The 13,612-nt window shown below is 38.4% G+C and overlaps 1 protein-coding gene across 1 annotated transcript in view; it reads left to right on the forward strand.

Moving 5' to 3' along the window:
* The window catches only part of LOC118556259 (voltage-dependent L-type calcium channel subunit alpha-1D-like), a gene marked incomplete at its 3' end in the record, with an annotated part of 49,498 nt that extends 35,919 nt beyond the window's left edge, over positions 1 to 13,579 (forward strand). The window contains 10 exon segments of the mRNA XM_036129010.1: positions 1,763 to 1,866; positions 3,794 to 3,963; positions 7,183 to 7,257; positions 10,434 to 10,521; positions 10,642 to 10,668; positions 11,028 to 11,188; positions 12,008 to 12,233; positions 12,329 to 12,536; positions 13,234 to 13,354; positions 13,492 to 13,579. Of these exon segments, the coding sequence (XP_035984903.1) occupies positions 1,763 to 1,866; positions 3,794 to 3,963; positions 7,183 to 7,257; positions 10,434 to 10,521; positions 10,642 to 10,668; positions 11,028 to 11,188; positions 12,008 to 12,233; positions 12,329 to 12,536; positions 13,234 to 13,354; positions 13,492 to 13,579 (1,268 nt within the window).
* Positions 13,580 to 13,612: the final 33 nt, after the last annotated feature.

The following is a 13,612-nucleotide window of genomic DNA, read 5'->3' on the forward strand; positions in this document are numbered from 1 at the left end:
TCCATCCCCCAGGAACACAGTGCGGGAAACTTTAGATGTTTCCCTGCTTTAACACACCTGAATTAAATGGAACATATCCTGCAAAATCCACTTTTTTAGCCCTTAAATACATTTTGTTGTGAACTTGGAGTCTCTAGGAGTGCAGATCATTTTAATGTAGGCTCTCCAGGTGTTTTTTGTGTGTTTTCTTCATTCTTATTATATTTTTTGATCAATGATGTCAGGAGTGACAAAGCTAAACAAAGTCACTGAGTTCCTGGTCCATGTTTTATTTTGATTGCGATTTTGTAGTATAAAATTGGGGGTTGACCTGGAGGAGCGCAAGGTGCCTCCTTTAGATTTAAAGAGACACCACCAAAATGAGCTGATCTCAGATGCACCTCAGAACAAGGGTAAAAGAGGGGCTGTGGGGCAACAACAACAAGGAATTCAGACAAAAGCATTGTAGTTTCCACTTTATACAGACCACAACTTAATGATTTAAATGTTGTAAGTAAGAAGTTAAAAGCATATGTCCCCTTTAGGTAGCTTAAATATTTCTTCACCATATAATTTCTGTCAATGTCCCACTCATCCAATTAGGTGTGAAGAAACAGGGACAGATCTAATGTGTTTGAAGCTCCAGATGTAAACGATAAAGTGCATCAACATAATAGGAATCCATTAGAAGTACCTGATGTGTTCTGTGATGAACAAATCTTTAGAAAGATGACAGACTCCTGTAATGGGTTTGCTCTTGTTGGGTTTTTTACAGTAAAAGTGAACAAAACACAACTCATAATAGCAGGGTAAAAATTAAAGATTGATCAGAAGCCGTAGATTAAAAAATGTGAATTAAAGAATACCAAGAACACAAAACAAGAGCTGAGATAAGAATGAAAATATTGCTTATACTAGCACTAAATTAAAACGTCTTTTCACAGACTGATACTACACAGGTGTTTCTGTGTATAAAAGTATATAAAAAGAGTCCAGTTTCTTACACAAAACAGTGAAAGTTTTGCTGATTAAATTTTTCTGACTGGGAAAAACATGTTTCATAGCTGAGACATTAAAAATGTTCTGACCGAGCATTTTTGCTAAATAGTTTGCTGCCTTGAGTAAAGTGTGTTACAGTGGAGTAGAATTTGCTGTTGGAAGTAATGCAATGAAAAAAGCAAGAGCAAATATATTTGTATTTCACCAGGAAGCAGAAGTTGGAAGAAAAAGGATGAGAGGTTGAAATATTCTTCACTGAGCTGGCTCACCGTCAGGACACCAAAGTGCTAATCTGAGTAGATTCCTGAATGAGACATTTTCAGACAGCTCCAAACAAAGTGGTAACTCTGTGTTATACTGGGGATGTAGAGAAAGGTGTCTTTTATTATTAGCATTACTCTTTTTATGGGTTTTTATGGCACTAGTGGCTAATTCTTTACAAAGTAGGCTGACAGGGGTTTGAGAGAGGGGGAAAACATGCCGTAAAGGACATCAGCCCGGAATCAAACGCAGGTCAGCCGCGACAAGGACTACGGCCTCCGTATATGGGTCGTTCTCACTACCCTTGCACCATCAGAGCAAACAACCAGAGAAAGTTGTTTTTTCACACAGTTATTTACATTTTCTAAAAATTAGAAAAATGAGTTTCATATTGTGTCCTTTAAGACTGCTGACTTGTGTTCTGCTCGTTTTTCTTCAGCTTCTTTCTGTCTGCACTGCTCATTTCAGTCTCTTTTTTCCTCTTTCTCTCTCTTTTCTTCTCCTTCCACGTTCGCCTCTCCAGATGAACGATGCTATGGGCTTTGAGCTTCCATGGGTTTACTTTGTCAGTCTTGTGATCTTCGGCTCCTTTTTCGTTCTTAACCTGGTTTTGGGTGTGTTGAGCGGGTAAGAACTTTTTTTCCTACTGTTTGAAGACAGAGGGTTTCCGCTCTTTTGTGAGCTGGAGGTCCTCTGTTTATGTGTCTGTGTTGGTTAACTGGCTGCTCTCGGCTCCTGTAGGTCAACGATGCCATCGGATTCGAAACACCGTGGATTTATTTTGTCAGCCTGATTATACTGGGCTCCTTTTTCGTGTTAAACCTTGTGTTAGGTGTGCTGAGTGGGTAAGAGGCAACGTGTGCAGTGGATTTGGCCTGCAGTGTGGAAAGCATGTTTTGTTTTTTGGAAGTAATGATATTTAATGAATCAATATAGGCTATTTTTATTCTGACATTTATGATAAACTAGTGACCAGCTGGTTAGTAATTAAATTCAAAAAGTGAAACTCATACAATGCATATAATTGGATTCATTATACACAGAGGGATCTATGTTAAGTAGTTATTTCTATTAATTTGCATCATTATAGCTTACAGCTATATAAAGAACTCACCTTGTCTCACAGTTTTCCTGGGGCTATTGTTATCACTGTTGCTTGTGCAACCTTTTCCACACTTTTACACTTTTCCTTGCACTAAATTTTCCATTAATATCCTATGTTACATTTAATGGCTAACCTTGATTATTGGTGGGGTCGATGACTGTCTCCTGGAAAATTGTAAAGTTAGCAATCTTATCTATGATACTTTACCGTACACTGGGTATACTTTTCTGGGGGCCGATCTTTCTGTGTTAAAATTCCTTTTATTGGTCTTTTCTAAGAATGAAAAAGGTTTTGGCTTTCATTAATCCTAAGCCTCAGTCATTACAGTTAACAGAAATAAAGACTTTAAGTAAACCGCTATGTATGTATTCAAACTAAATAATTTTGCTTGAGAAATGTAATAACTGGAATCAACATTTCAGATATATTCTAATTTATTAGGATGCACCTGCATTGTGTTGGTAAATTTCTCAGTTGTTTTGACTCTAAACTACTATATCCTGTCTATGACAACTGAATTATGAGCATTTCTCCCTTCAGCCTATCCCAAACCCAGTCAACCTTCTGAGAGAAAAATTAATCCTGTTCCACGCCCTTCGCTCCCTCTGTGCTCCTAAGCTCTCTCAAACCCCAGTTTGCTTTCCCGGCTCTTTGCAGTGGGGTGGGGTATTACAATAGATTTAGCTTTGGCAGCTTGACCGGTAGGAAGGAGAGTTTATTTTTCCGTTTTTAGAAAGCCATTAAGGTTCACAGAGCTGTCGCATCAGGTGCACTAGCAGTTCCTGGTGATAGTTTTGAATTGATGTTATCTGTTCGCTTCAGTTTTCTATTATTTTTCGAATCGAACGTTTTCCACCTCCTGCGCGGCTTCATCTCCACTGAACATATTTCCTGTTTCGTCTCGTTTTTTTAATCGCCTGAATGTTGCATAATTATCATGTTTGTAATTTAGTCACTATTCCAGCCAAGATTTGTTTTTGTCTTAGTTTAAATGTTTTTTTTCCCTGTCTTTTATTGTTTTATTTTATGATAATCCCTATAAACTAGGGTTTAACGCAAATGCTGCATGTCTTCATGGAAACCATCTGTCTGCAGAAATTACCTTTTCTCTATGATTAAGATGCTCGCCTCAAGGATATGCTACTGTACTGCTGGACTCTATTTATAGCTCCTTGCCATCTCTGTAAGGTGCACATCTCCCTCCAGTGGCAAAAGTTCAGAAAAACATAGAAGCTCAAATAATGGGCCACGACACAGAATCTACTAAAAGCAGGGGGGAAAAAAAGCATTTATTGATTGACTGGAGAGCTGAGATTTTCCTTTGTGTGAAAAAGAGTCCCTCTGGTTTGCTGTGATTTATTTATTTTTTGCTTGTGTTTGCATTAACTCATGCAAGTATTTGTTATTTGTATGTGTTTGTTTTGTCTGTGATTGCTGCTTCAATTGCAGAGAGTTCTCCAAGGAGAGAGAGAAAGCCAAAGCTCGAGGAGACTTCCAGAAGTTGCGTGAGAAGCAGCAGCTGGAGGAGGACCTGAAGGGCTACCTGGACTGGATCACTCAGGCTGAAGATATTGACCCTGACAACGAGGACGAGGCTGAGGAGGGGAGCAAGCGGAACCGTAAGCAGCCGTCCTCCGCTTCCTCTCTCTCACAAGGAGCCCAGAATGCTGGTCTTGTATTATTAAGGAAAATATTCAGAAGCTTTGCATTTCTGCTGGCTTGAAATGCTTCCTGTTGATGCGCTACAGCCTGCAGGCAATTTAGGCACTTCAAACGCAACATATGCAATGGAAACAAAAATCAATTTCAAGAAATAAAATAGAATATAAATAAAATGCAACGTTTGCCAATTATACGAAAGCAAATTAAAGGTTTTACATTTTTGCGGAAATAACTGAATTTGTTAAAGAATTTAAGAGGTTTGCTGCTCCTAAAAAGAAAACAAAAGAAGCCCCGTTTCATAATCATCACAATTGTTGCTGAAAAGCAATATTCTTACAAACCCTCAGGTTTTCTTGCCTTATCACAGCGTTACAGAGCAGTTAATTAAATGCAGACATTTTGTATGTTTGTAATGCACATATGATGCAATTCAGAATTTTTCCAGTGCGTTATCTGCTTGCGATGGGCTTATTTCCATTCCTTGTGGATTATTAAACAGTTTCAAGTGCCATTTAAAATTAAGGCAGCTGTCAAAGTTTCCAAGAAACATTATCATTTAGAAGATATATTCACTGCTTGAATCACAACTTGACTTTGTATTCCTGTTTCTGTTTAAGTGCCTATTGTCTTTTAAACCATCTTTAAACATCATCCACAGAGAAGGCATCAACCAGGAAGAATATTTGGTCCCCTAAAAAAAAAATCTAATGAAATAGCTAATTTTCACCCTAAACATTTACTCATCTCATCATATACTCATTTTTGACAGATTGGAATAGAACCAACTTTATTCTGATTCTAGGTTTGGTTAAACCTTGCAATACTTACATTTTGCATTAACTTGCTCAGTTTGGTGGATATTGAATTGTAGGTGGATCCAACTTAATCTAAATGGAATGTAAAACTTCAGTAAATCCTGAAATGTCAGGAATATTCTGAACATTGCAGTTCAACCGAGGCAATTTTCAGTAACACATTGATTCATATTAATACCTAGTGTTATGAAAAATGCAGCAATTAGTAATGAAAATATAAAATCTGTCTTATGTTGTAGTTAGAATAGTTTGATGTGGGGTTATGTTATTGTAAGTTGTTATCAGCAGTAAGTATTCTTCCTGCAGTCAAAAGCCTTCAGAGATGCAACAGTCTGGGGAAACATGAAAGAGGATCTGACCAGAGAGACAAATTAAAGGCTAGTCAAGCTAGGGTCATACGTAAAGTGGAAATCTTCCATCTTAAATTTACTCTAGTCCTATGGTTCTTTAGAGTAATTAAGACCAAAAAGAACAGCTCAATAGTTGCAATCCTTGAATTTGCAACCCTCTCACAACCAGGCCTGAACTTTTTTAAATCCAAATTAAACTCAGTTCCTCACCTGCCTCTGCAACTTACTCTCAGTGCTCAGTCCCAACTATTTGTAGGTCTGCTTAGAAATTGCAAGTCTTGACCATCAGGCATCTTTCTTATGGCATAGCTGAACTTCGTCTCTGATCATTAGTGCACATCTTGCACAGTTCAATTGTTTAGCAACTCTTTAGATTAAAACAAATTTTCATCCCTCTTTACAGTGCAAATATGCAAATATCCCTTTAATTTAGAACAATTCCGTCAATTGTTTCCCTCAAAAAATAAAAAAGGTGCTTAAATAATTTTTCCAGCACGTTGATATTATTACCACATTATCACTAAGACTGAAACATTAATGAAATAACCACTTTTACACCAGAAAGTTTAGCTTGGTCTAATCCTGGACAAAATATTTAATTTCATACCACGGCTAAGACTAGACTTATTGTTCACTTTAAATGAAGATTATCATAGGTTTAACATTGAAATCATGTTTTCTCATTATGATAAAGAAACACAGCAGAGATGATTTTTTTGAAGAACCTTAAAGGGGGTGTCAAGTTTTAAAAACAATATCCAACGATTCATTCTCTGAAAAGGGAAAGGTCTGACATAACTGCAATGCATCCAAAACGTGTGCGTTTACCTAAACTGACAGACTGGGCTTTTCACCAAAGTGGTTCTAGAGCTTAACCAGGCTCGGTGCTGGAGCCAGTTCTTAAATGTCTCTGGAGAAGAACCGGTTAGCGTTTCCAGAACCTGAGAGTCAAGTCTGAGCCACATTAGGGTCACTATCATTGTCTGATTCAGATAATGTTTGACATGTGATCATCCTACATGGAGATCCTTGACCACACAAATGCACACCACAGTTTTCAGATTTTCATTTGTAAATCATATTGAAATTTCTTTCCACTTCTTCCCTGGCTTCTGCTGGTCTGTCACAAAAAATCCATATAAATGCATCTCAACAGTCACTTGAACCTCTATAACATTTTTCTTCATATTCTTTTAGCATCAAAACGTCATATAGTCTCACTTTAACAATCTAAACCATTCATTTAAGATGGTCAGAACAGACCGATGACATGTTTTCAAGCCTAATTGTACAAGTGGATATTATCTCAGCTTTCCATCTATCAGTGATAGAAGTGCAACGGGCTAGAAGCATGTCTTGGATTTGTCAGAGAGGAAAAAAGTCTATCAAATAGATTTTGCAGAAGCAAAACTCTCAATCCAAATCCTCTTTCTTTAAGCTGCAAAACATGGTGCAGAAGAGACAACCTGCTTTGACCTCTCCCCGTATTTGATAATGTTTATTATTTTCCATTCTGTCAGCTCATTATATCATCTGCATATTCATACATGTGCTCCGCCTGCTATTGCCACACCCATTTGTCAGTTTCTCTATGTTTTACATTATTCATATGCAGCATTCCTCTGAATATTTTCCAAAAAGGCCAATGGTCCACTTCGTTTCGCTCCAAAATCCATCTTCATCAGCTTCAAGTGTCCGTCGGGATGTCCCAGCAGCTAACATGTTTGCATGTTAGCCCAGGTCCTCGTCTCTTTCAGATGCTTCCTGTGACTAACTGCTCTCCGTTGTTGTTCTTCTGCCCTACTCAGTGTCTGCAATCCAGTGTGACTCCTGCTGCTTTTGTCATTGTTGGATATTGATATTTTGAATAATGTTGTTGTCCTGTGGTGCTTGACTGCTCTGACCCATTTTGATAGCAGACCATTCTCGCCCTCTCCCCCTGCCCCCCCATGTCCCTCTGCTGTGCCGTTGTGTCTGAATGCATGGGGGCTTGCATGCATTGCACATGAAGGGGTGACTCTGGCTGACCTCACTGAGAAGAAGAAAGGAAGGTTTGGGTGGTTCAGCCAGTCGTCCGACACTCATGGTAAATCCTGTGGTTCTCCCTCCAGTCTACTCAAGCTTTTGTGTGTCTTTGTGTGTGCACAATGTACGCGTGTGTTTTCTTTTGATAACCCTTGGTGAGTTAAGAACATTTGGTGATATTTAGTAAAACTTTTGTGGATGGGACACTTGTGCAATTCATTTACTTTAAAATATATTTTAAATGGGATATTTATGTGCAGAAAGATGCTATAACACAAGCCACTAAAATCCAATATCATAGCCAGATGGAGCAAACTGGAATTACATTTCTTAAATGACGGTGCCTACGGTTAAAACCTAAAAGCTTTAAGGACACGAGTGGCTGATATTACTTTGCAGTTCTTAATGAGCGACTCATTCAAAGAAAATTAGATTGCTTTATTCATTTTACTGTGAAGGGAAATGCTCCGTCCAGATGTCTCTGAGCGAGATAAAACTGAACACTGTGCTGCGCTGTGATTTAGTGAACCTGACTTTTAGAACCGCTAACTTGATTGAAATTGTCTTTCTGTAATGTTGTCGGCTGTAAAAAACAGTTCTAACCTCAAGCACAGCTTCTCAACATTAAAACTGGCAACTCTGATAACCTCAGATGAACCAAGGCTTTGAGCTTATGATACCAATTTTAGTGAAGTCTAATTTCTGTTTTATGAATATAAGACCTTATTAGAACAGCATTTGAAATATAACACTTTTTCTTTAAGAGGCCATTAACTATAGACAGATTAGTAATCAAAAAGACTAGATTTTACATTTTAGATTTTAACAATCTCAGTATCTTGTATTAGTGAGTTGTGCTGTTAATGTTGCTTGACAAAAGATGGCAATTTGTGTGTTTATGCTGAGGAATGGGGACCTTTGCCTTAACTATGAGATTCCCAAAAGGTTGCCAACTTTTCCAAATCCAGCATGTTCCATAAAACACAGAAGGTAAAGCCTTCATTCAGCCTTCATGTTTTCTGCTGAAATGCTTGCTCTCACTCAGCCTGAATCAACAACAGACTACTGATGTTGACATGTTGCAAAAAAATACCCTTCTATATTTTCTCTGACTTCATTTAATTTCCTCACTGCAGTTGAAAATAGACAAATTAGGTATTTTTTATTTAGTAAATTCAAGAAGATGTGGATGCTGTTACCAACTCAACCTGGTGCATTCCCTGATTGGTAAAAAGATTGTGTTTTAGAGTTCCAGCAATGTGATCCATGGTCAAGACTTCTCAAGATGAAACTGATTAGATTTCAGTGATCTGCAAACTTCCTGTTGCATATCTATTAATACTAGTATTGCATTACTTAGAAAGTAAATACATACTGGTTTACTGTAAGTTTGTGACTCTGAGTTGTTAATTGTTGGACAGTCTAAAGAAGGCACCATCACTCCCTTACCCGTAAACTTGCATTTGGACCCACGTCTAAAACCCTGTCTGTTAAAAAAAAATCAAACAGTTAAAAACTTACATGTTAGCCAATAAATGAGACTGATTTGCTGTGAAAATACAGCTGGACATGGTAGCAGCCACTTAACATACTTAACTCCCTGTGCCCTAGTTTAAAAGCAGAAATCTGAATATGGGCTAAACCCAGATCACGACTCCAGCAGTCAGCACTGTTTTCAGAGCTGAAAGCTGTCTGAGAGCTCAGGGATCATAGACAACTTGTCCACATAAGCTCAGCAGAAGCATGCTGCCTTACCTGAATTTAAGAGCTGAGACCTTTCACACGACTTATCCGTCTGTACGTGTCGTCACAGTCAGCCTTTATGTCATCGTGTGGCAAGTGTAACATTTCAGAGACAACTACTAGGAGCTCTGACCTGCTCTATCCATTGTTTTCCATGATTTCTTTTAGCATGGTCATCCCTGGTATGTAAGCTTTTAAAAGCCTAACCAGGGACGAAGGCTGCAAATTAGCCCATGGCTACAAGCCTTATGTACTTGGACATTGGCCACCTGTTTGGTTGCAATGTTTAATTGTACTGTCCCTGTCAAATAAATAAAAATAAAAATAAAATAAAGCTTTGTGCTTGCTTGTTAACGTGGCTGCCTTGCAGCACCTTCAGGATGATACCAAGGATGACAGGAACAGAGCTGCTCCATTTTTCTTTATGGGTACCATATTTTTCGGACTATAAGTCGCTCCGGAATATAAGTCGTATCAGCCAAAAAATGTGTCATCAAGACGAAAAAAAAAAACATATATAACTGGCACCGGACTATAACTATACCACATTTATTTCGAAATTTGTTTCACACAATCCAAGACTAAAAACTGACATTTACTCTGGTAAGGCAATTTATTCAATTGCACAGCCGCATCCACATTCAGCTGAATTACATGGAACACACCTGGGAGATTGAATCGGGTAAATTAGCACAACAGGCCACCAACTCCAACCCAGAAAGTTCTTGTCAGAGCATTTCGGTCTAATTAGTCTGAAATTACACAGTGAACGTAACGGTGCTATGTGCTAAGCTAACAGTATGGCACGGATGTTTCAGAGCAACATAAAGCTCACGTGCATCATCAGCAAAGTTGTAAACCGCCCTGGACAACAGACCTGTAAGCTAGCGCTAGCTGTTATTAGCTTTACAGACAGCCCAATAAAACAGAGTTCTGTCGCAGTCTTGGCCCTTTGAACTGCACCACTCAATGCTCCACTGCGTGAATGCAGACTGAAACAGCGAAACCACATACGTATATGTGTCCAGTCTTTGTTGTTTATAAGTTTATGTTTTCAATACGTTTTTAAGTGGTACAGGAGCAGCATATAGTTTCCACAAGCCTAGAGCTCCGTCTTGCAGCTATAGACGGTAACGTTTACTACTTGGTTCATGTTGTTCAGTATGATTTACCATTTAAAATTGATATATAAGTCACACCTGGCTATAAGTCGCAGGATCGGCCAAACTTTGAAAAAAAGTGTGACTTATAGTCCGACAAATACGGTCATTTTGTGTTGCACTATAGCACAACCATGTGTCTTGAATTTTCTGTTCAGCAGTGATCTGAAGCTTTCCTGATTTTCTTTAGTGCAGGGTTTCTGATTACCATGGATTAAGATTTTTTTGTTCTTTTTGCACTTTTTTGAAATAGTATTGTTTTTAATAACACATATTGATAACAACGATTATGTCATTTTACTGCTGCTAACGCTTGTTCTGTGTGCTGCTGCAGCGAGCGTGCCAGCCAGCGAAACAGAATCTGTGAACACCGAGAATCAGAACGGGGAGGATGAAAAGACACCCTGCTGTGGACCTTTGTGGTCAGTGCAGAACTACAAACCTCTCTTAACTTAAAGCTTGTCCACATTTCATTTAAACCCTCAACACGTTATTTTTTTCTCCCAGTGCAGACTTGTAAACTTCTTTTCTTTTTCTTTTAGTCAAAAAATTTCAAAGTCAAAGTTCAGGTCAGTATCTAAGTATATTTGTTATGATGCATCTTCTAGTGTAAAAATGTTCTAGTATAAATTGTATGATTGCATTTGACTATAGGTCTGTTCTTGGCTATTGTTTTACTTTATACACAACATGTTTTTTTCCTTCTTGGGATGATAAAATAGCAGCTTTCAAAAGGTCAGCATGCACCATAAAGTATTTTTTTTTATAGAAAAGGCTTACTCAGTGTTTTTTGCTCATTTGCTCTTCAGTAGGACTTGCAAAATTCTACTAACACAGTTCCCTCGAGGCTTGGACAGTAGTATCAAGACTGCATAGTAGGTATTTTCTTAACTTAAGTTTTTATCTATCGTCCTCTCTCCTCTCGTAGTCGGCGCTGGCGCCGCTGGAACAGGTTCTGCCGCAGGAAGTGCCGTTTGGCTGTGAAGTCGGTACCTTTTTATTGGCTGGTCATCATCCTGGTGTTTCTCAACACCCTCACCATCTCGTCAGAGCATTACAACCAGCCTATGTGGTTAACACAAGTGCAGGGTATGATCCGAACGCACAGATACATCAGTTAACTAACAAGGACCAATTGGTAAAAATAAAAATTGCAAATTGGCAGTCAACCCCCCCCCCCCCCCACCCCCCATACACACACACACACCAGTACATATTTTCAAATAACAAATATTACCTTTACATATTTCATAGTATCGTGTGCCTTTATGTGCATATATTGATATTTCCCTTGGTACACTATAATGATAATAGTAATATACTAATAATTCTTCTTCTTCTTAGTAGTAGTAATAATGCATTTGAGGGTTTTATATAGTGTATTCATAAGTCTCGCATTATTTCATTCTTCCTGTCAATCTACACATATACCGAACAGTGAATAACTACTGGACTACACTGAACTCAGATTAATGGTGTTTATGCACATTTGTGTCTCGCTGATTTTGTCTGTTGACCTGTCCTCACTGTCCTTCTGTATCTCATAAAAAGTGGATGTTTTTATTCATGATTTGTATGTTTAAGAGATGTCTAGGATCAGATACAACTTACATTTGGTTAGATGAGGAGGACAAAAGAAAAACAAAATAGACACACCAAACACTGATAAATAATTACTTAATTAGCTTATTTATTGAGGTTTAGGTGGAAATACAAATTCACAGTGTAGCTATGCAGTAGCGCAGAGTTTCGAAAGAGGACATGCTTCTGTGCTACCAAATACTTTAGATTTTTCATGAATAATAAAAAAAAAAAATTCAAACTAAAATGTGATTTGATCAATCAAATCAAACTTCTGTGTTGCTCTATGTCTTTTGCCTGTCCTTAATTTCGTCGTCTGCCTTTCAGATGTGGCAAACAAGGTGCTGCTGGCCCTCTTCACGTGTGAAATGTTAGTGAAGATGTACAGTCTGGGACTGCAAGCCTATTTTGTGTCCTTGTTCAACCGCTTCGACTGCTTTGTGGTGTGCGGAGGAATCACTGAAACCATTCTGGTCGAGCTGGAAATCATGTCTCCTCTTGGGATTTCCGTGTTCCGCTGCGTCCGTCTGCTGAGGATCTTTAAGGTCACACGGTGAGATTATTTTCTTATTCCACGTCGTTAGTGCATCTCTTCACTGTACAGATTATTCATTCAAGTGATCTCTTTTTTTCAATCTGCTCTCCTAGGCATTGGCAATCTCTGAGTAACCTGGTGGCATCCCTGCTCAACTCCATGAAGTCCATTGCTTCCCTGCTGCTGCTCCTCTTCCTCTTTATCATCATCTTCTCCCTGCTGGGCATGCAGGTGTTTGGTGGAAAGTTCAACTTTGACGAAACCCAGACGAAGAGGAGCACCTTTGACAACTTTCCTCAAGCCCTTCTCACAGTGTTTCAGGTTTATTTTTAATTTTGTCTTTGTTTAGTCTTTATCTAACCACCAATGATAAAAAAAGACACACCAAGTTTAACACAATATGAGCATTTTCAATCAAATAGAATTAGACAAAACATTTACCATAAGATATATCAGCTTCAATGTTTCTGAGATCTGAGGAATTGTTGCATTTTCCAGACCATGTCCATAATTTTCTGGTATTTTTTCAGACAGTTGCAGTTATTAGGCGCAGTACGATTAAAACCCATAGTGCCTTGCTAAAGTATTCTTCATTTTTAAATTTCACTTCCACGTTTTGTCACAATACAATCAAAATTCTAATGTTTTTAACTGGGATTTAATGAAATAGATCCCTGAACAAGCTGAATTGTGTGGCGTGCATATCTGTTCATCTTCCTTGAGTCAAGCTATTACAGCTGAAGTGTTTTGAGTTATGTCGCCTAAGCTTTGCATATGTGGGAGCTTGTGGCTAATCTACTTTGGGAAAAAAACTCCAGTTCAGGCAGAATAGAAGGAGAGAATCTGTTTAAGCAACTTTCTTGTCGTTCTTTAAACATTTCCACAATTTAACATTTTTTAAAAAGATTCACACAACTCAGGGAGTGTAGTTATACATTGAACTCTTATTGTCTTTCATTTTTGCTTTCCTGCTTGTATTTTTTCTATTATTTCTCACAAAGTACTATGATCCATTTAGATCCTGACTGGAGAAGACTGGAACGCTGTCATGTATGATGGGATCATGGCGTACGGAGGCCCCTCCTCCTCTGGGATGATTGTGTGCTTTTACTTCATTATTCTCTTCATATGCGGAAACTGTATCCTGACTCCTTCTGACAATCTGTGGCTTCTACTTAACACTGTGTGGATATTAAGAAAACTACAGAAATGCAGTTCATGGGGCCCCTTTACCTTTTGAATCAGAGGATTATTCTTTACTGACCTTGTTGCTCAGATATCCTCCTGAATGTCTTCTTGGCTATTGCTGTGGACAATCTGGCAGATGCGGAGTCTCTCAACACAGATGAAGGAGACAAAAAAGGGTGAGGATTCAATGATCCTATTTCTGGCAAGCA

The sequence above is a fragment of the Fundulus heteroclitus genome, unplaced genomic scaffold (assembly GCF_011125445.2).
Source record: "Fundulus heteroclitus isolate FHET01 unplaced genomic scaffold, MU-UCD_Fhet_4.1 scaffold_128, whole genome shotgun sequence".
Classification (NCBI taxonomy): domain Eukaryota; kingdom Metazoa; phylum Chordata; class Actinopteri; order Cyprinodontiformes; family Fundulidae; genus Fundulus; species Fundulus heteroclitus.